The sequence below is a fragment of the Oncorhynchus clarkii genome, chromosome 24 (assembly GCF_045791955.1).
Source record: "Oncorhynchus clarkii lewisi isolate Uvic-CL-2024 chromosome 24, UVic_Ocla_1.0, whole genome shotgun sequence".
Taxonomy (NCBI): Eukaryota; Metazoa; Chordata; class Actinopteri; order Salmoniformes; family Salmonidae; genus Oncorhynchus; species Oncorhynchus clarkii.
In genome coordinates this window covers 33,494,445-33,518,781 of record NC_092170.1, presented here as the reverse complement: position 1 = coordinate 33,518,781, position 24,337 = coordinate 33,494,445, and the positions used below count along the sequence as shown (strand labels likewise).

Here is a 24,337-nt window from a genome sequence, read left to right as displayed (position 1 = left end):
CCCACCTTATTCACATCTAGGATTCCACACTGGTAGTCAAACAGGTGTATTCCTACCTTATTCACATCTAGGATTCCACACTGGTAGTCAAACAGGTGTGTGTTCCTACCTTATACACATCTAGGATTCCACACTGGTAGTCAAACAGGTGTGTTCCCACCTTATACACATCTAGGATTCCACACTGGTAGTCAAACAGGTGTGTGTTCCTACCTTATACACATCTAGGATTCCACACTGGTAGTCAAACAGGTGTGTGTTCCTACCTTATACACATCTAGGATTCCACACTGGTAGTCAAACAGGTGTGTTCCTACCTTATACACATCTAGGATTCCACACTGGTAGTCAAACAGGTGTGTGTTCCCACCTTATTCACATCTAGGATTCCACACTGGTAGTCAAACAGGTGTTCCCACCTTATACACATCTAGGATTCCACACTGGTAGTCAAACAGGTGTGTTCCTACCTTATTCACATCTAGGATTCCACACTGGTAGTCAAACAGGTGTGTGTTCCCAACTTATTCACATCTAGGATTCCACACTGGTAGTCAAACAGGTGTGTTCCCACCATATTCACATCTAGGATTCCACACTGGTAGTCAAACAGGTGTGTGTTCCCACCTTATACACATCTAGGATTCCACACTGGTAGTCAAACAGGTGTGTGTTCCTACCTTATACACATCTAGGATTCCACACTGGTAGTCAAACAGGTGTGTTCCTACCTTATACACATCTAGGATTCCACACTGGTAGTCAAACAGGTGTGTTCCCACCTTATTCACATCTAGGATTCCACACTGGTAGTCAAACAGGTGTGTGTTCCCACCTTATTCACATCTAGGATTCCACACTGGTAGTCAAACAGGTGTGTTCCCACCTTATACACATCTAGGATTCCACACTGGTAGTCAAACAGGTGTGTGTTCCTACCTTATACACATCTAGGATTCCACACTGGTAGTCAAACAGGTGTGTTCCCACCTTATTCACATCTAGGATTCCACACTGGTAGTCAAACAGGTGTGTGTTCCTACCTTATACACATCTAGGATTCCACACTGGTAGTCAAACAGGTGTGTTCCTACCTTATACACATCTAGGATTCCACACTGGTAGTCAAACAGGTGTGTTCCCACCTTATTCACATCTAGGATTCCACACTGGTAGTCAAACAGGTGTGTGTTCCCACCTTATTCACATCTAGGATTCCACACTGGTAGTCAAACAGGTGTGTGTTCCTACCTTATACACATCTAGGATTCCACACTGGTAGTCAAACAGGTGTGTTCCTACCTTATACACATCTAGGATTCCACACTGGTAGTCAAACAGGTGTGTTCCCACCTTATTCACATCTAGGATTCCACACTGGCAGTCAAACAGGTGTGTGTTCCCACCTTATACACATCTAGGATTCCACACTGGTAGTCAAACAGGTGTGTGTTCCCAACTTATACACATCTAGGATTCCACACTGGTAGTCAAACAGGTGTGTGTTCCCACCTTATACACATCTAGGATTCCACACTGGTAGTCAAACAGGTGTGTTCCTACCTTATACACATCTAGGATTCCACACTGGTAGTCAAACAGGTGTGTTCCCACCTTATTCACATCTAGGATTCCACACTGGTAGTCAAACAGGTGTGTGTTCCCACCTTATTCACATCTAGGATTCCACACTGGTAGTCAAACAGGTGTGTTCCCACCTTATACACATCTAGGATTCCACACTGGTAGTCAAACAGGTGTGTGTTCCTACCTTATACACATCTAGGATTCCACACTGGTAGTCAAACAGGTGTGTTCCCACCTTATTCACATCTAGGATTCCACACTGGTAGTCAAACAGGTGTGTGTTCCTACCTTATACACATCTAGGATTCCACACTAGTAGTCAAACAGGTGTGTTCCCACCTTATACACATCTAGGATTCCACACTGGTAGTCAAACAGGTGTGTTCCCACCTTATTCACATCTAGGATTCCACACTGGTAGTCAACCAGGTGTGTGTTCCTACCTTATTCACATCTAGGATTCCACACTGGTAGTCAAACAGGTGTGTTCCCACCTTATTCACATCTAGGATTCCACACTGGTAGTCAAACAGGTGTGTGTTCCCAACTTATACACATCTAGGATTCCACACTGGTAGTCAAACAGGTGTGTTCCCACCTTATTCACATCTAGGATTCCACACTGGTAGTCAAACAGGTGTATTCCTACCTTATTCACATCTAGGATTCCACACTGGTAGTCAAACAGGTGTGTGTTCCTACCTTATACACATCTAGGATTCCACACTGGTAGTCAAACAGGTGTGTTCCCACCTTATACACATCTAGGATTCCACACTGGTAGTCAAACAGGTGTGTGTTCCTACCTTATACACATCTAGGATTCCACACTGGTAGTCAAACAGGTGTGTGTTCCTACCTTATACACATCTAGGATTCCACACTGGTAGTCAAACAGGTGTGTTCCTACCTTATACACATCTAGGATTCCACACTGGTAGTCAAACAGGTGTGTGTTCCCACCTTATTCACATCTAGGATTCCACACTGGTAGTCAAACAGGTGTTCCCACCTTATACACATCTAGGATTCCACACTGGTAGTCAAACAGGTGTGTTCCTACCTTATTCACATCTAGGATTCCACACTGGTAGTCAAACAGGTGTGTGTTCCCAACTTATTCACATCTAGGATTCCACACTGGTAGTCAAACAGGTGTGTTCCCACCATATTCACATCTAGGATTCCACACTGGTAGTCAAACAGGTGTGTGTTCCCACCTTATACACATCTAGGATTCCACACTGGTAGTCAAACAGGTGTGTGTTCCTACCTTATACACATCTAGGATTCCACACTGGTAGTCAAACAGGTGTGTTCCTACCTTATACACATCTAGGATTCCACACTGGTAGTCAAACAGGTGTGTTCCCACCTTATTCACATCTAGGATTCCACACTGGTAGTCAAACAGGTGTGTGTTCCCACCTTATTCACATCTAGGATTCCACACTGGTAGTCAAACAGGTGTGTTCCCACCTTATACACATCTAGGATTCCACACTGGTAGTCAAACAGGTGTGTGTTCCTACCTTATACACATCTAGGATTCCACACTGGTAGTCAAACAGGTGTGTTCCCACCTTATTCACATCTAGGATTCCACACTGGTAGTCAAACAGGTGTGTGTTCCTACCTTATACACATCTAGGATTCCACACTGGTAGTCAAACAGGTGTGTTCCTACCTTATACACATCTAGGATTCCACACTGGTAGTCAAACAGGTGTGTTCCCACCTTATTCACATCTAGGATTCCACACTGGTAGTCAAACAGGTGTGTGTTCCCACCTTATTCACATCTAGGATTCCACACTGGTAGTCAAACAGGTGTGTGTTCCTACCTTATACACATCTAGGATTCCACACTGGTAGTCAAACAGGTGTGTTCCTACCTTATACACATCTAGGATTCCACACTGGTAGTCAAACAGGTGTGTTCCCACCTTATTCACATCTAGGATTCCACACTGGTAGTCAAACAGGTGTGTGTTCCCACCTTATACACATCTAGGATTCCACACTGGTAGTCAAACAGGTGTGTGTTCCCACCTTATACACATCTAGGATTCCACACTGGTAGTCAAACAGGTGTGTGTTCCCACCTTATACACATCTAGGATTCCACACTGGTAGTCAAACAGGTGTGTTCCTACCTTATACACATCTAGGATTCCACACTGGTAGTCAAACAGGTGTGTTCCCACCTTATTCACATCTAGGATTCCACACTGGTAGTCAAACAGGTGTGTGTTCCCACCTTATTCACATCTAGGATTCCACACTGGTAGTCAAACAGGTGTGTTCCCACCTTATACACATCTAGGATTCCACACTGGTAGTCAAACAGGTGTGTGTTCCTACCTTATACACATCTAGGATTCCACACTGGTAGTCAAACAGGTGTGTTCCCACCTTATTCACATCTAGGATTACACATCTAGGATTCCACACTGGTAGTCAAACAGGTGTGTGTTCCCACCTTATTCACATCTAGGATTCCACACTGGTAGTCAAACAGTGTGTTCCCACCTTATACACATCTAGTATTCCACACTGGTAGTCAAACAGGTGTGTTCCTACCTTATTCACATCTAGGATTCCACACTGGTAGTCAAACAGGTGTGTGTTCCCAACTTATTCACATCTAGGATTCCACACTGGTAGTCAAACAGGTGTGTTCCCACCATATTCACATCTAGGATTCCACACTGGTAGTCAAACAGGTGTGTGTTCCCACCTTATACACATCTAGGATTCCACACTGGTAGTCAAACAGGTGTGTGTTCCTACCTTATACACATCTAGGATTCCACACTGGTAGTCAAACAGGTGTGTGTTCCCACCTTATTCACATCTAGGATTCCACACTGGTAGTCAAACAGGTGTGTGTTCCCACCTTATACACATCTAGGATTCCACACTGGTAGTCAAACAGGTGTGTTCCTACCTTATTCACATCTAGGATTCCACACTGGTAGTCAAACAGGTGTGTGTTCCCACCTTATTCACATCTAGGATTCCACACTGGTAGTCAAACAGGTGTGTTCCCACCTTATTCACATCTAGGATTCCACACTGGTAGTCAAACAGGTGTGTGTTCCCACCTTATACACATCTAGGATTCCACACTGGTAGTCAAACAGGTGTGTGTTCCTACCTTATACACATCTAGGATTCCACACTGGTAGTCAAACAGGTGTGTTCCTACCTTATACACATCTAGGATTCCACACTGGTAGTCAAACAGGTGTGTTCCCACCTTATTCACATCTAGGATTCCACACTGGTAGTCAAACAGGTGTGTGTTCCCACCTTATTCACATCTAGGATTCCACACTGGTAGTCAAACAGGTGTGTTCCCACCTTATACACATCTAGGATTCCACACTGGTAGTCAAACAGGTGTGTGTTCCTACCTTATACACATCTAGGATTCCACACTGGTAGTCAAACAGGTGTGTTCCCACCTTATTCACATCTAGGATTCCACACTGGTAGTCAAACAGGTGTGTGTTCCCACCTTATTCACATCTAGGATTCCACACTGGTAGTCAAACAGTGTGTTCCCACCTTATACACATCTAGGATTCCACACTGGTAGTCAAACAGGTGTGTTCCTACCTTATTCACATCTAGGATTCCACACTGGTAGTCAAACAGGTGTGTGTTCCCAACTTATACACATCTAGGATTCCACACTGGTAGTCAAACAGGTGTGTTCCCACCATATTCACATCTAGGATTCCACACTGGTAGTCAAACAGGTGTGTGTTCCCACCTTATACACATCTAGGATTCCACACTGGTAGTCAAACAGGTGTGTGTTCCTACCTTATACACATCTAGGATTCCACACTGGTAGTCAAACAGGTGTGTTCCCACCTTATACACATCTAGGATTCCACACTGGTAGTCAAACAGGTGTGTTCCTACCTTATACACATCTAGGATTCCACACTGGTAGTCAAACAGTGTGTGTTTCCACCTTATTCACATCTAGGATTCCACACTGGTAGTCAAACAGGTGTGTTCCCACCTTATACACATCTAGGATTCCACACTGGTAGTCAAACAGGTGTGTTCCTACCTTATTCACATCTAGGATTCCACACTGGTAGTCAAACAGATGTGTGTTCCCACCTTATTCACATCTAGGATTCCACACTGGTAGTCAAACAGGTGTGTTCCTACCTTATACACATCTAGGATTCCACACTGGTAGTCAAACAGGTGTGTTCCCACCTTATTCACATCTAGGATTCCACACTGGTAGTCAAACAGGTGTGTGTTCCCACCTTATACACATCTAGGATTCCACACTGGTAGTCAAACAGGTGTGTGTTCCTACCTTATACACATCTAGGATTCCACACTGGTAGTCAAACAGGTGTGTTCCTACCTTATACACATCTAGGATTCCACACTGGTAGTCAAACAGGTGTGTTCCCACCTTATTCACATCTAGGATTCCACACTGGTAGTCAAACAGATGTGTGTTCCCACCTTATTCACATCTAGGATTCCACACTGGTAGTCAAACAGGTGTGTTCCCACCTTATACACATCTAGGATTCCACACTGGTAGTCAAACAGGTGTGTGTTCCTACCTTATACACATCTAGGATTCCACACTGGTAGTCAAACAGGTGTGTGTTCCTACCTTATACACATCTAGGATTCCACACTGGTAGTCAAACAGGTGTGTTCCCACCTTATACACATCTAGGATTCCACACTGGTAGTCAAACAGGTGTGTGTTCCTACCTTATTCACATCTAGGATTCCACACTGGTAGTCAAACAGGTGTGTGTTCCTACCTTATACACATCTAGGATTCCACACTGGTAGTCAAACAGGTGTGTTCCCACCTTATTCACATCTAGGATTCCACACTGGTAGTCAAACAGGTGTGTTCCCACCTTATTCACATCTAGGATTCCACACTGGTAGTCAAACAGGTGTGTTCCCACCTTATTCACATCTAGGATTCCACACTGGTAGTCAAACAGGTGTGTTCCCACCTTATTCACATCTAGGATTCCACACTGGTAGTCAAACAGGTGTGTTCCCACCTTATACACATCTAGGATTCCACACTGGTAGTCAAACAGGTGTGTTCCCACCTTATTCACATCTAGGATTCCACACTGGTAGTCAAACAGGTGTGTTCCCACCTTATTCACATCTAGGATTCCACACTGGTAGTCAAACAGGTGTGTTCCCACCTTATTCACATCTAGGATTCCACACTGGTAGTCAAACAGGTGTGTTCCCACCTTATACACATCTAGGATTCCACACTGGTAGTCAAACAGGTGTGTGTTCCCACCTTATTCACATCTAGGATTCCACACTGGTAGTCAAACAGGGTGTGTTCCTACCTTATACACATCTAGGATTCCACACTGGTAGTCAAACAGGTGTGTGTTCCTACCTTATACACATCTAGGATTCCACACTGGTAGTCAAACAGGTGTGTGTTCCTACCTTATACACATCTAGGATTCCACACTGGTAGTCAAACAGGTGTGTTCCCACCTTATACACATCTAGGATTCCACACTAGTAGTCAAACAGGTGTGTGTTCCTACCTTATACACATCTAGGATTCCACACTGGTAGTCAAACAGGTGTGTTCCCACCTTATACACATCTAGGATTCCACACTGGTAGTCAAACAGGTGTGTTCCCACCTTATTCACATCTAGGATTCCACACTGGTAGTCAAACAGGTGTGTGTTCCTACCTTATACACATCTAGGATTCCACACTGGTAGTCAAACAGGTGTGTTCCCACCTTATTCACATCTAGGATTCCACACTGGTAGTCAAACAGGTGTGTGTTCCCACCTTATTCACATCTAGGATTCCACACTGGTAGTCAAACAGTGTGTTCCCACCTTATACACATCTAGGATTCCACACTGGTAGTCAAACAGGTGTGTTCCCACCTTATTCACATCTAGGATTCCACACTGGTAGTCAAACAGGTGTGTGTTCCCACCTTATTCACATCTAGGATTCCACACTGGTAGTCAAACAGGTGTGTTCCCACCTTATACACATCTAGGATTCCACACTGGTAGTCAAACAGGTGTGTTCCCACCTTATTCACATCTAGGATTCCACACTGGTAGTCAAACAGGTGTGTGTTCCCACCTTATTCACATCTAGGATTCCACACTGGTAGTCAAACAGGTGTGTTCCCACCTTATACACATCTAGGATTCCACACTGGTAGTCAAACAGGTGTGTGTTCCCACCTTATACACATCTAGGATTCCACACTGGTAGTCAAACAGGTGTGTGTTCCTACCTTATACACATCTAGGATTCCACACTGGTAGTCAAACAGGTGTGTTCCTACCTTATACACATCTAGGATTCCACACTGGTAGTCAAACAGGTGTGTTCCCACCTTATTCACATCTAGGATTCCACACTGGTAGTCAAACAGTCAAACAGGGTGTGTTCCCACCTTATTCACATCTAGGATTCCACACTGGTAGTCAAACAGGTGTGTTCCCACCTTATACACATCTAGGATTCCACACTGGTAGTCAAACAGGTGTGTGTTCCTACCTTATACACATCTAGGATTCCACACTGGTAGTCAAACAGGTGTGTTCCCACCTTATTCACATCTAGGATTCCACACTGGTAGTCAAACAGGTGTGTGTTCCACCTTATACACATCTAGGATTCCACACTGGTAGTCAAACAGGTGTGTTCCTACCTTATACACATCTAGGATTCCACACTGGTAGTCAAACAGGTGTGTTCCCACCTTATTCACATCTAGGATTCCACACTGGTAGTCAAACAGGTGTGTGTTCCCACCTTATTCACATCTAGGATTCCACACTGGTAGTCAAACAGGTGTGTGTTCCTACCTTATACACATCTAGGATTCCACACTGGTAGTCAAACAGGTGTGTTCCTACCTTATACACATCTAGGATTCCACACTGGTAGTCAAACAGGTGTGTTCCCACCTTATTCACATCTAGGATTCCACACTGGTAGTCAAACAGGTGTGTGTTCCCACCTTATACACATCTAGGATTCCACACTGGTAGTCAAACAGGTGTGTGTTCCCACCTTATACACATCTAGGATTCCACACTGGTAGTCAAACAGGTGTGTGTTCCCACCTTATACACATCTAGGATTCCACACTGGTAGTCAAACAGGTGTGTTCCTACCTTATACACATCTAGGATTCCACACTGGTAGTCAAACAGGTGTGTTCCCACCTTATTCACATCTAGGATTCCACACTGGTAGTCAAACAGGTGTGTGTTCCCACCTTATTCACATCTAGGATTCCACACTGGTAGTCAAACAGGTGTGTTCCCACCTTATACACATCTAGGATTCCACACTGGTAGTCAAACAGGTGTGTGTTCCTACCTTATACACATCTAGGATTCCACACTGGTAGTCAAACAGGTGTGTTCCCACCTTATTCACATCTAGGATTCCACACTGGTAGTCAAACAGGTGTGTGTTCCCACCTTATTCACATCTAGGATTCCACACTGGTAGTCAAACAGTGTGTTCCCACCTTATACACATCTAGGATTCCACACTGGTAGTCAAACAGGTGTGTTCCTACCTTATTCACATCTAGGATTCCACACTGGTAGTCAAACAGGTGTGTGTTCCCACCTTATTCACATCTAGGATTCCACACTGGTAGTCAAACAGGTGTGTTCCCACCTTATTCACATCTAGGATTCCACACTGGTAGTCAAACAGGTGTGTGTTCCCACCTTATACACATCTAGGATTCCACACTGGTAGTCAAACAGGTGTGTGTTCCCACCTTATTCACATCTAGGATTCCACACTGGTAGTCAAACAGGTGTGTGTTCCCACCTTATACACATCTAGGATTCCACACTGGTAGTCAAACAGGTGTGTTCCTACCTTATTCACATCTAGGATTCCACACTGGTAGTCAAACAGGTGTGTGTTCCCACCTTATTCACATCTAGGATTCCACACTGGTAGTCAAACAGGTGTGTTCCCACCTTATTCACATCTAGGATTCCACACTGGTAGTCAAACAGGTGTGTGTTCCCACCTTATACACATCTAGGATTCCACACTGGTAGTCAAACAGGTGTGTGTTCCACCTTATTCACATCTAGGATTCCACACTGGTAGTCAAACAGGTGTGTTCCCACCTTATACACATCTAGGATTCCACACTGGTAGTCAAACAGGTGTGTTCCCACCTTATACACATCTAGGATTCCACACTGGTAGTCAAACAGGTGTGTGTTCCCACCTTATACACATCTAGGATTCCACACTGGTAGTCAAACAGGTGTGTGTTCCTACCTTATACACATCTAGGATTCCACACTGGTAGTCAAACAGGTGTGTTCCTACCTTATACACATCTAGGATTCCACACTGGTAGTCAAACAGGTGTGTTCCCACCTTATTCACATCTAGGATTCCACACTGGTAGTCAAACAGGTGTGTGTTCCCACCTTATTCACATCTAGGATTCCACACTGGTAGTCAAACAGGTGTGTTCCCACCTTATACACATCTAGGATTCCACACTGGTAGTCAAACAGGTGTGTGTTCCTACCTTATACACATCTAGGATTCCACACTGGTAGTCAAACAGGTGTGTTCCCACCTTATTCACATCTAGGATTCCACACTGGTAGTCAAACAGGTGTGTGTTCCCACCTTATACACATCTAGGATTCCACACTGGTAGTCAAACAGGTGTGTTCCCACCTTATACACATCTAGGATTCCACACTGGTAGTCAAACAGGTGTGTGTTCCCACCTTATACACATCTAGGATTCCACACTGGTAGTCAAACAGGTGTGTTCCCACCTTATTCACATCTAGGATTCCACACTGGTAGTCAAACAGGTGTGTGTTCCCACCTTATACACATCTAGGATTCCACACTGGTAGTCAAACAGGTGTGTTCCAGGTGTTCCTACCTTATACACATCTGATTCCACACTGTAGTCAGGTGTGTTCCTACCTTATACACATCTAGGATTCCACACTGGTAGTCAAACACTGGTAGTGTGTTCCCACCTTATTCACATCTAGGATTCCACACTGGTAGTCAAACAGGTGTGTGTTCCCACCTTATACACATCTAGGATTCCACACTGGTAGTCAAACAGGTGTGTGTTCCCACCTTATACACATCTAGGATTCCACACTGGTAGTCAAACAGGTGTGTGTTCCCACCTTATACACATCTAGGATTCCACACTGGTAGTCAAACAGGTGTGTTCCTACCTTATACACATCTAGGATTCCACACTGGTAGTCAAACAGGTGTGTTCCCACCTTATTCACATCTAGGATTCCACACTGGTAGTCAAACAGGTGTGTGTTCCCACCTTATTCACATCTAGGATTCCACACTGGTAGTCAAACAGGTGTGTTCCCACCTTATACACATCTAGGATTCCACACTGGTAGTCAAACAGGTGTGTGTTCCTACCTTATACACATCTAGGATTCCACACTGGTAGTCAAACAGGTGTGTTCCCACCTTATTCACATCTAGGATTCCACACTGGTAGTCAAACAGGTGTGTGTTCCCACCTTATACACATCTAGGATTCCACACTGGTAGTCAAACAGGTGTGTGTTCCCACCTTATACACATCTAGGATTCCACACTGGTAGTCAAACAGGGTGTGTTCCCACCTTATTCACATCTAGGATTCCACACTGGTAGTCAAACAGGTGTGTGTTCCACACCCAGGTGTGTTCCCACCTTATTCACATCTAGGATTCCACACTGGTAGTCAAACAGGTGTGTTCCCACCTTATTCACATCTAGGATTCCACACTGGTAGTCAAACAGGTGTGTGTTCCCACCTTATACACATCTAGGATTCCACACTGGTAGTCAAACAGGTGTGTGTTCCCAACTTATTCACATCTAGGATTCCACACTGGTAGTCAAACAGGTGTGTTCCCACCATATTCACATCTAGGATTCCACACTGGTAGTCAAACAGGTGTGTGTTCCCACCTTATACACATCTAGGATTCCACACTGGTAGTCAAACAGGTGTGTGTTCCTACCTTATACACATCTAGGATTCCACACTGGTAGTCAAACAGGTGTGTTCCTACCTTATACACATCTAGGATTCCACACTGGTAGTCAAACAGGTGTGTTCCCACCTTATTCACATCTAGGATTCCACACTGGTAGTCAAACAGGTGTGTGTTCCCACCTTATTCACATCTAGGATTCCACACTGGTAGTCAAACAGGTGTGTTCCCACCTTATACACATCTAGGATTCCACACTGGTAGTCAAACAGGTGTGTGTTCCTACCTTATACACATCTAGGATTCCACACTGGTAGTCAAACAGGTGTGTTCCCACCTTATTCACATCTAGGATTCCACACTGGTAGTCAAACAGGTGTGTGTTCCCACCTTATACACATCTAGGATTCCACACTGGTAGTCAAACAGGTGTGTTCCTACCTTATACACATCTAGGATTCCACACTGGTAGTCAAACAGGTGTGTTCCCACCTTATTCACATCTAGGATTCCACACTGGTAGTCAAACAGGTGTGTGTTCCCACCTTATACACATCTAGGATTCCACACTGGTAGTCAAACAGGTGTGTGTTCCTACCTTATACACATCTAGGATTCCACACTGGTAGTCAAACAGGTGTGTTCCCACCTTATTCACATCTAGGATTCCACACTGGTAGTCAAACAGGTGTGTGTTCCCACCTTATACACATCTAGGATTCCACACTGGTAGTCAAACAGGTGTGTGTTCCCACCTTATACACATCTAGGATTCCACACTGGTAGTCAAACAGGTGTGTGTTCCCACCTTATACACATCTAGGATTCCACACTGGTAGTCAAACAGGTGTGTTCCTACCTTATACACATCTAGGATTCCACACTGGTAGTCAAACAGGTGTGTTCCCACCTTATTCACATCTAGGATTCCACACTGGTAGTCAAACAGGTGTGTGTTCCCACCTTATTCACATCTAGGATTCCACACTGGTAGTCAAACAGGTGTGTTCCCACCTTATACACATCTAGGATTCCACACTGGTAGTCAAACAGGTGTGTGTTCCTACCTTATACACATCTAGGATTCCACACTGGTAGTCAAACAGGTGTGTTCCCACCTTATTCACATCTAGGATTCCACACTGGTAGTCAAACAGGTGTGTGTTCCCACCTTATTCACATCTAGGATTCCACACTGGTAGTCAAACAGGTGTTCCCACCTTATTCACATCTAGGATTCCACACTGGTAGTCAAACAGGTGTGTGTTCCCAACTTATTCACATCTAGGATTCCACACTGGTAGTCAAACAGGTGTGTTCCCACCTTATTCACATCTAGGATTCCACACTGGTAGTCAAACAGGTGTGTGTTCCCACCTTATACACATCTAGGATTCCACACTGGTAGTCAAACAGGTGTGTGTTCCCACCTTATTCACATCTAGGATTCCACACTGGTAGTCAAACAGGTGTTCCCACCTTATACACATCTAGGATTCCACACTGGTAGTCAAACAGGTGTGTTCCTACCTTATTCACATCTAGGATTCCACACTGGTAGTCAAACAGGTGTGTGTTCCCAACTTATTCACATCTAGGATTCCACACTGGTAGTCAAACAGGTGTGTTCCCACCATATTCACATCTAGGATTCCACACTGGTAGTCAAACAGGTGTGTGTTCCCACCTTATACACATCTAGGATTCCACACTGGTAGTCAAACAGGTGTGTGTTCCTACCTTATACACATCTAGGATTCCACACTGGTAGTCAAACAGGTGTGTTCCTACCTTATACACATCTAGGATTCCACACTGGTAGTCAAACAGGTGTGTTTCCACCTTATTCACATCTAGGATTCCACACTGGTAGTCAAACAGGTGTGTGTTCCCACCTTATTCACATCTAGGATTCCACACTGGTAGTCAAACAGGTGTGTTCCCACCTTATACACATCTAGGATTCCACACTGGTAGTCAAACAGGTGTGTGTTCCTACCTTATACACATCTAGGATTCCACACTGGTAGTCAAACAGGTGTGTTCCCACCTTATTCACATCTAGGATTCCACACTGGTAGTCAAACAGGTGTGTGTTCCCACCTTATTCACATCTAGGATTCCACACTGGTAGTCAAACAGGTGTTCCCACCTTATACACATCTAGGATTCCACACTGGTAGTCAAACAGGTGTGTGTTCCCAACTTATTCACATCTAGGATTCCACACTGGTAGTCAAACAGGTGTGTTCCCACCATATTCACATCTAGGATTCCACACTGGTAGTCAAACAGGTGTGTGTTCCCACCTTATACACATCTAGGATTCCACACTGGTAGTCAAACAGGTGTGTGTTCCTACCTTATACACATCTAGGATTCCACACTGGTAGTCAAACAGGTGTGTTCCCACCTTATACACATCTAGGATTCCACACTGGTAGTCAAACAGGTGTGTTTCCACCTTATTCACATCTAGGATTCCACACTGGTAGTCAAACAGGTGTTCCCACCTTATACACATCTAGGATTCCACACTGGTAGTCAAACAGGTGTGTTCCTACCTTATTCACATCTAGGATTCCACACTGGTAGTCAAACAGATGTGTGTTCCCACCTTATTCACATCTAGGATTCCACACTGGTAGTCAAACAGGTGTGTTCCTACCTTATACACATCTAGGATTCCACACTGGTAGTCAAACAGGTGTGTTCCCACCATATTCACATCTAGGATTCCACACTGGTAGTCAAACAGGTGTGTGTTCCCACCTTATACACATCTAGGATTCCACACTGGTAGTCAAACAGGTGTGTGTTCCTACCTTATACACATCTAGGATTCCACACTGGTAGTCAAACAGGTGTGTTCCTACCTTATACACATCTAGGATTCCACACTGGTAGTCAAACAGGTGTGTGTTCCCACCTTATTCACATCTAGGATTCCACACTGGTAGTCAAACAGGTGTGTGTTCCCACCTTATTCACATCTAGGATTCCACACTGGTAGTCAAACAGGTGTGTTCCCACCTTATACACATCTAGGATTCCACACTGGTAGTCAAACAGGTGTGTGTTCCTACCTTATACACATCTAGGATTCCACACTGGTAGTCAAACAGGTGTGTGTTCCTACCTTATACACATCTAGGATTCCACACTGGTAGTCAAACAGGTGTGTTCCCACCTTATACACATCTAGGATTCCACACTGGTCGTCAAACAGGTGTGTGTTCCTACCTTATTCACATCTAGGATTCCACACTGGTAGTCAAACAGGTGTGTGTTCCTACCTTATACACATCTAGGATTCCACACTGGTAGTCAAACAGGTGTGTTCCCACCTTATTCACATCTAGGATTCCACACTGGTAGTCAAACAGGTGTGTTCCCACCTTATTCACATCTAGGATTCCACACTGGTAGTCAAACAGGTGTGTTCCCACCTTATTCACATCTAGGATTCCACACTGGTAGTCAAACAGGTGTGTTCCCACCTTATTCACATCTAGGATTCCACACTGGTAGTCAAACAGGTGTGTTCCCACCTTATACACATCTAGGATTCCACACTGGTAGTCAAACAGGTGTGTTCCCACCTTATTCACATCTAGGATTCCACACTGGTAGTCAAACAGGTGTGTTCCCACCTTATTCACATCTAGGATTCCACACTGGTAGTCAAACAGGTGTGTTCCCACCTTATTCACATCTAGGATTCCACACTGGTAGTCAAACAGGTGTGTTCCCACCTTATACACATCTAGGATTCCACACTGGTAGTCAAACAGGTGTGTGTTCCCACCTTATTCACATCTAGGATTCCACACTGGTAGTCAAACAGGTGTGTGTTCCTACCTTATACACATCTAGGATTCCACACTGGTAGTCAAACAGGTGTGTGTTCCTACCTTATACACATCTAGGATTCCACACTGGTAGTCAAACAGGTGTGTGTTCCTACCTTATACACATCTAGGATTCCACACTGGTAGTCAAACAGGTGTGTTCCCACCTTATACACATCTAGGATTCCACACTGGTAGTCAAACAGGTGTGTGTTCCTACCTTATACACATCTAGGATTCCACACTGGTAGTCAAACAGGTGTGTTCCCACCTTATACACATCTAGGATTCCACACTGGTAGTCAAACAGGTGTGTTCCCACCTTATTCACATCTAGGATTCCACACTGGTAGTCAAACAGGTGTGTGTTCCTACCTTATACACATCTAGGATTCCACACTGGTAGTCAAACAGGTGTGTTCCCACCTTATTCACATCTAGGATTCCACACTGGTAGTCAAACAGGTGTGTGTTCCCACCTTATACACATCTAGGATTCCACACTGGTAGTCAAACAGGTGTGTGTTCCTACCTTATACACATCTAGGATTCCACACTGGTAGTCAAACAGGTGTGTGTTCCCACCTTATACACATCTAGGATTCCACACTGGTAGTCAAACAGGTGTGTTCCCACCTTATACACATCTAGGATTCCACACTGGTAGTCAAACAGGTGTGTTCCTACCTTATACACATCTAGGATTCCACACTGGTAGTCAAACAGGTGTGTGTTCCCACCTTATACACATCTAGGATTCCACACTGGTAGTCAAACAGGTGTGTTCCCACCTTATACACATCTAGGATTCCACACTGGTAGTCAAACAGGTGTGTTCCTACCTTATACACATCTAGGATTCCACACTGGTAGTCAAACAGGTGTGTGTTCCCACCTTATACACATCTAGGATTCCACACTGGTAGTCAAACAGGTGTGTGTTCCCACCTTATACACATCTAGGATTCCACACTGGTAGTCAAACAGGTGTGTGTTCCTACCTTATTCACATCTAGGATTCCACACTGGTAGTCAAACAGGTGTGTGTTCCTACCTTATACACATCTAGGATTCCACACTGGTAGTCAAACAGGTGTGTTCCTACCTTATACACATCTAGGATTCCACACTGGTAGTCAAACAGGTGTGTTCCCACCTTATACACATCTAGGATTCCACACTGGTAGTCAAACAGGTGTGTGTTCCTACCTTATACACATCTAGGATTCCACACTGGTAGTCAAACAGGTGTGTTCCCACCTTATTCACATCTAGGATTCCACACTGGTAGTCAAACAGGTGTGTTCCCACCTTATACACATCTAGGATTCCACACTGGTAGTCAAACAGGTGTGTTCCCACCTTATACACATCTAGGATTCCACACTGGTAGTCAAACAGGTGTGTTCCCACCTTATACACATCTAGGATTCCACACTGGTAGTCAAACAGGTGTGTGTTCCTACCTTATTCACATCTAGAATTCCACACTGGTAGTCAAACAGGTGTGTTCCCACCTTATACACATCTAGGATTCCACACTGGTAGTCAAACAGGTGTGTGTTCCCACCTTATTCACATCTAGGATTCCACACTGGTAGTCAAACAGGTGTGTTCCCACCTTATACACATCTAGGATTCCACACTGGTAGTCAAACAGGTGTTCCCACCTTATACACATCTACTCACTACTTCCGGCGCTACTCACTACTTCCGGCGCCGACAGAGATGGCCGCCTCGCTTCGCGTTCCTAGGAAACTATGCAGTTTTTTGTTTTTTTACGTGTTATTTCTTACATTAGTACCCCAGGTCATCTTAGGTTTCATCACATACAGTCGAGAAGAACTACTGAATATAAGATCAGCGTCAACTCACCATCAGTACGACCAAGAATACGCTTTTCGCGACGCGGATCCTGTGCTCTGCCTTACAAACAGGACAACGGAGTGGATCCCATGCAGCGACCCAAAAAAACGACTCCGAAAAAGAGGGAAACGAGGCGGTCTTCTGGTCAGACTCCGGAGACGGGCACATTGTGCACCATTCCCTAGCATTCTTCTTGCCAATGTCCAGTCTCTTGACAACAAGGTTGATGAAATCCGAGCAAGGGTAGCATTCCAGAGGGACATCAGAGACTGTAACGTTCTTTGCTTCACGGAAACGTGGCTTACTGGAGAGACGCTATCCGAAGCGGTGCAGCCAACAGGTTTCTCCACGCATCGCGCAGACAGGAAAAAACATCTTTCTGGTAAAAAGAGGGGCGGGGGCGTATGCCTTATGACTAACGTGACATGGTGTGATGAAAGAAACATACAGGAACTCAAATCCTTCTGTTCACCTGATTTAGAATTCCTCACAATCAAATGTAGACCGCATTATCTACCAAGAGAATTCTCTTCGATTATAATCACAGCCGTATATATCCCCCCCCAAGCAGACACATCGTTGGCTCTGAATGAACTTTATTTGACTCTTTGCAAACTGGAAACCATTTATCCGGAGGCTGCATTCATTGTAGCTGGGGATTTTAACAAGGCTAATCTGAAAACAAGACTCCCCAAATTTTATCAGCATATCGATTGCGCAACCAGGGGTGGAAAGACCTTGGATCATTGTTACTCTAACTTCCGCGACGCATATAAGGCCCTGCCCCGCCCCCCTTTCGGAAAAGCTGACCACGACTCCATTTTGTTGATCCCTGCCTACAGACAGAAACTAAAACAAGAGGCTCCCACGCTGAGGTCTGTCCAACGCTGGTCCGACCAAGCTGACTCCACACTCCAAGACTGCTTCCATCACGTGGACTGGGACATGTTTCGTATTGCGTCAGACAACAACATTGACGAATACGCTGATTCGGTGTGCGAGTTCATTAGAACGTGCGTTGAAGATGTCGTTCCCATAGCAACGATTAAAACATTCCCTAACCAGAAACCGTGGATTGATGGCAGCATTCGTGTGAAACTGAAAGCGCGAACCACTGCTTTTAATCAGGGCAAGGTGTCTGGTAACATGACCGAATACAAACAGTGCAGCTATTCCCTCCGCAAGGCTATCAAACAAGCTAAGCGTCAGTACAGAGACAAAGTAGAATCTCAATTCAACGGCTCAGACACAAGAGGCATGTGGCAGGGTCTACAGTCAATCACGGACTACAGGAAGAAATCCAGCCAAGTCACGGACCAGGATGTCCTGCTCCCAGGCAGACTAAATAACTTTTTTGCCCGCTTTGAGGACAATACAGTGCCACTGACACGGCCTGCAATGAAAACTTGCGGTCTCTCCTTCACTGCAGCCGAGGTGAGTAAGACATTTAAACGTGTTAACCCGCGCAAGGCTGCAGGCCCAGACGGCATCCCCAGCCGCGCCCTCAGAGCATGCGCAGACCAGCTGGCCGGTGTGTTTACGGACATATTCAATCAATCCCTATACCAGTCTGCTGTTCCCACATGCTTCAAGAGGGCCACCATTGTTCCTGTTCCCAAGAAAGCTAAGGTAACTGAGCTAAACGTCTACCGCCCCGTAGCACTCACTTCCGTCATCATGAAGTGCTTTGAGAGACTAGTCAAGGACCATATCACCTCCACCCTACCTGACACCCTAGACCCACTCCAATTTGCTTACCGCCCAAATAGGTCCACAGACGATGCAATCTCAACCACACTGCACACTGCCCTAACCCATCTGGACAAGAGGAATACCTATGTGAGAATGCTGTTCATTGACTACAGCTCGGCATTCAACACCATAGTACCCTCCAAGCTCGTCATCAAGCTCGAGACCCTGGGTCTCGACCCCGCCCTGTGCAACTGGGTACTGGACTTCCTGACGGGCCGCCCCCAGGTGGTGAGGGTAGGCAACAACATCTCCTCCCCGCTGATCCTCAACACTGGGGCCCCACAAGGGTGCGTTCTGAGCCCTCTCCTGTACTCCCTGTTCACCCACGACTGCGTGGCCACGCACGCCTCCAACTCAATCATCAAGTTTGCGGACGACACAACAGTGGTAGGCTTGATTACCAACAACGACGAGACGGCCTACAGGGAGGAGGTGAGGGCCCTCGGAGTGTGGTGTCAGGAAAATAACCTCACACTCAACGTCAACAAAACTAAGGAGATGATTGTGGACTTCAGGAAACAGCAGAGGGAACACCCCCCTATCCACATCGATGGAACAGTAGTGGAGAGGGTAGCAAGTTTTAAGTTCCTCGGCATACACATCACAGACAAACTGAATTGGTCCACTCACACAGACAGCATTGTGAAGAAGGCGCAGCAGCGCCTCTTCAACCTCAGGAGGCTGAAGAAATTCGGCTTGTCACCAAAAGCACTCACAAACTTCTACAGATGCACAATCGAGAGCATCCTGGCGGGCTGTATCACCGCCTGGTACGGCAACTGCTCCGCCCTCAACCGTAAGGCTCTCCAGAGGGTAGTGAGGTCTGCACAACGCATCACCGGGGGCAAACTACCTGCCCTCCAGGACACCTACACCACCCGATGTCACAGGAAGGCCATAAAGATCATCAAGGACATCAACCACCCGAGCCACTGCCTGTTCACCCCGCTATCATCCAGAAGGCGAGGTCAGTACAGGTGCATCAAAGCTGGGACCGAGAGACTGAAAAACAGCTTCTATCTCAAGGCTATCAGACTGTTAAACAGCCACCACTAACATTGAGTGGCTGCTGCCAACACACTGACACTGACTCAACTCCAGCCACTTTAATAATGGGAATTGATGGGAAATGATGTAAATATATCACTAGCCACTTTAAACAATGCTACCTTATATAATGTTACTTACCCTACATTATTCATCCCATAGGCATACGTATATACTGTACTCTATATCATCGACTGTATCCTTATGTAATACATGTATCACTAGCCACTTTAACTATGCCACTTTTGTTAGTTAGATTACTTGTTGGTTATTACTGCATTGTCGGAACTAGAAGCACAAGCATTTCGCTACACTCGGATTAACATCTGCTAACCATGTGTATGTGACAAATAAAATTTGATTTGATTTGATTTGATTTGATTCCACACTGGTAGTCAAACAGGTGTGTTCCCACCTTATTCACATCTAGGATTCCACACTGGTAGTCAAACAGGTGTGTGTTCCCACCTTATTCACATCTAGGATTCCACACTGGTAGTCAAACAGGTGTGTTCCCACCTTATTCACATCTAGGATTCCACACTGGTAGTCAAACAGGTGTGTGTTCCTACCTTATTCACATCTAGGATTCCACACTGGTAGTCAAACAGGTGTGTGTTCCCACCTTATACACATCTAGGATTCCACACTGGTAGTCAAACAGGTTTGTGTTCCTACCTTATACACATCTAGGATTCCACACTGGTAGTCAAACAGGTGTGTGTTCCTACCTTATACACATCTAGGATTCCACACTGGTAGTCAAACAGGTGTGTTCCTACCTTATACACATCTAGGATTCCACACTGGTAGTCGAAGCGTGTGTAGAGCTCGTTGAGCATGCTGATGACCTGCATGGGGGTACACTGGGCACACACTGCCGTGAAGCCCACGATGTCAGAGAACAGCATGGTGACATCATCAAACTTCCTGGCGGGGACAGACTCCCCCTGCCACAGCTTCTGGGCCACGTCACCAGGAAAGATGGAGTAGAGCAGGTCTACTGTCCTCCTCTTCTCCTCTTCTAGAGCTTGGTGTGTCTTTTCTAGAGTTGCCTGGGGAAGAGCACAGGGATAGAAATACAATTAATAGAATGGGGATGATGGAGTAGAGGTTTAGTGACCAACGCGTTTTCTCTTTTTCTGAACCTGGATGAGTCGGCTGCTGAATGTCTACGTGACAGAATAATGAGTATGAGCACACGTGTATGTGTGTGTGACTGTGTGCGTGCACTTGTGTGTTTGTGTGTGCATATTGCATGTATGTTTGACTGTACCTTGAGTTTGTCCATTCTGTTCTTGAGGCCGTCCTGTGCCTTGGCCTGCTGTCCCACCAGTATGACATCACGCGTGGCGTCGTGGATGGGGATGTCTGACAGGTAGAGGCCCCTGCCCATCAGCTCCTCCAGCTTGTCCACCCGGGGGGAACCCAGGAACATCAGAGTAGAGGATTCTGGGACATGAATCATCTGACCCTTCACCTCCATCACCTGGCAAAGAGAGAGAAAGAGCAAGAGAAGAGAGAGAGAGAGAGAGAGAGAGAGAGAGAGAGGGTGTGGGGCAGAAGACAGGGAGAGGGGTTATTCATGCGATAAAGAGATCAATGGAATGCAGACTGTGGGGAATACAGAGCCTTCAGAAAGTATTCACACTTCTTGATTTTGTTGTGTTACAAAGTGAGATTAAAATTGATTTCATTGTCCTTTTGTTGTCAATGATCTACACAAAATACTCCAATGTCAAAGTGGAAGAAAAATGTGAAAAATTCAACACTACTATATGTTGATTAGATAAGTATTCAACCTCCTGAGTCAATACATGTTAGAATGACCTTTCGCAGCAATTACACCTTTCGGGGTACAGTCTCAGAGAGTGATCCACACCTGGATTGTGCAACATTTGCCCATTATTCTTTTCAGAAATGTTCAACCTCTGTAAAATTGGTTGTTGCTAAACAACCATTTTCAAGTCTAGCCATACATTTTCTAGAAGATTTAAGTCAAAACTGTAAGTCAACCCCTCAGGAACATTCACTATCTTCTTGGTAAGAAACTCCAGTGTAGATTTGGCCTTGTGTTTTAGGTTATCCTCTAGATTTGGCATTGTGTTTTAGGTTATCCTCTAGATTTGGCATTGTGTTTTAGGTTATCCTCTAGATTTGGCATTGTGTTTTAGGTTATCCTCTAGGATTTTGCCTGTGCTTATCTCTATTACGTCACTTTTTAATCAGGAAAATCTCCTAGTCCTTAACGATGACAAGCATACACATAACATGATGCAGCCACCACTATGCTTGAAAATATGAAGAGTGGTACTCAGTCATTTGTTGTGTTGAATTTGCCCCAAACATAACACTTTGTATTCAGGACAAAAAGTTAACTGCTTTGCCACATTTTTTGCAGTATTACTTTAGTGCCTTGTTGCAAACAGGATGCATGTTTTGGAATATTTTTATTCTGTACAGGCTTCCTTCTTTTGACTCTGTCAGTTAGGTTAGTATTGTGGAGTAACTACAATGTTGTTGATCCATCCTGTTTTCTCTTGTCAGGGCCATTAAACTCTGTAACTGTTTTAAAGTCACTCTTTGCCTCATGGTGAAATCCCTGAGTGGTTTCCTTCCTCTCCGTTAACTGAGTTAATCTTTGTATCTTTGTAGAGACTGGGTGTATTGATACACCATCCAAAGTGTAATTAATAACTTCACCATGCTCAAAGGGATATTCAATGTCTGCTTTATTTTACCCATCTACCAATAGATCTACCAATGTGAGGCATTGGAAAACCTCCCTCTGATTCAGAGGGGTTTGGTTAAATGCGGAAGACACATTTCAGTTGAATTAATTCAGTTGTGCAACTGCTCAAGTGTCCCCATCTCCCTCTCCCTGGTCTTTGTGGTTGAATCTGTGTTTGTAATTCACTGCTCGACTGAGGGACCTTACAGATAATTGTATTTGTGGGGTACAGAGATGAGGTAGTCATTCAAAAAACATGTTAAACACTATTATTGCTGACAGAGTCCATGCAACTTATTATGTGACTTGTTAAGCACATTTTAACTCCAGAACGTATTTATGCTTGCCATAACAAAGGGCTTGAATATTTAGTGACTCAAGACATTTCAGCTTTTCATTTATTATTAATTTGTAAAAACTAAATTCTAAAATCATAATTATGAAATGTGTGTTGGCCAGTGACAAAAATGGAAATGTGATCAATTTCAGATTCAGGCTGTAACACAACAACATGAAGGGGCGTGAATACATTCTGTGGAGGCCCTGTAGAAGAAGGAAGCCGTCATTGGCATCAACTGGCCCACAATGTGGTTACTGAAATCTGATTTGACTACATTGGGCTGTTTTCCCTGTATTATTATTATTATATATATAAATGCTAACCCTTTCTAAAAAGCTGGTAGCATAGCTAGCCAAACAGAAATTGGTGGTGGTAGTTTAAGTCATTTTTAAGTGTAATGCACTTGATTGGTGAAGATGACATCCATTGACATCCATACAGGCATTATACTCCAGTGTTTACCTCAACGTAGTGTGAAATACACATATAAACAGTAGGTTCAATTTAGGATCATGTTGATGGGTGGCAATGTAGAGATTCTGGATCTATCCCCCAAGGAGGGACACATGGCGTTTCCATTACCTGATCTATAAACACAACCATAGAAATACTATTCAGAAACGTTAAGAGGAGGTTGTAGTCAAAACACAACAATGTTTTCAGAAGAACCTAATCCCCTTTACATTGGGATGTACTGCTGCACATTCCAACATCATCTAGGCAACAAATGAGATGTCCTTCACCCATTCTCCAAAACACACCAGTTCAAGAGAACACTGGCCCTGCGGTAATAAGTCCAGCTGTAGCCTATAAACAATACAGGATTAAATTGAAATGTGTTCAGGGTTGAAAACATCTCTCTGGCTCTCAGCTGACTGAAAAAAGTCAGGTTAGTCTGCTACTGTATCTTAGGTTGCGGTTCTGGTGGAATACCAGAACATAGAAACAACATTCTCACCCAAGACGAATAACCAAACATTTAAGGGTTTACCCAGCCCCTGAGTTTACACACAAGTACAATGGCGGCACTTTGACCAGAAGTGAAAGCTACATATTGTTATTTTAACCTGGGGAAGCCAGGTCTCTCTCAAGTTCC

General features: G+C 44.7%; 1 protein-coding gene across 1 annotated transcript in view; it reads right to left on the bottom strand.

The window, feature by feature from the left end:
• LOC139382750 (guanylate cyclase soluble subunit alpha-2-like) overlaps positions 1-24,337 on the bottom strand; it is a 109,247-nt gene that overhangs the window by 46,966 nt on the left and 37,944 nt on the right. The window contains exons 5-6 of the mRNA XM_071126870.1: positions 21,447-21,659; positions 20,953-21,225 (exon numbers count right to left, since the gene is read on the bottom strand). Coding sequence (XP_070982971.1) covers positions 20,953-21,225; positions 21,447-21,659 — 486 coding nt within the window. The remainder of the gene's footprint in view (positions 1-20,952; positions 21,226-21,446; positions 21,660-24,337) is intronic.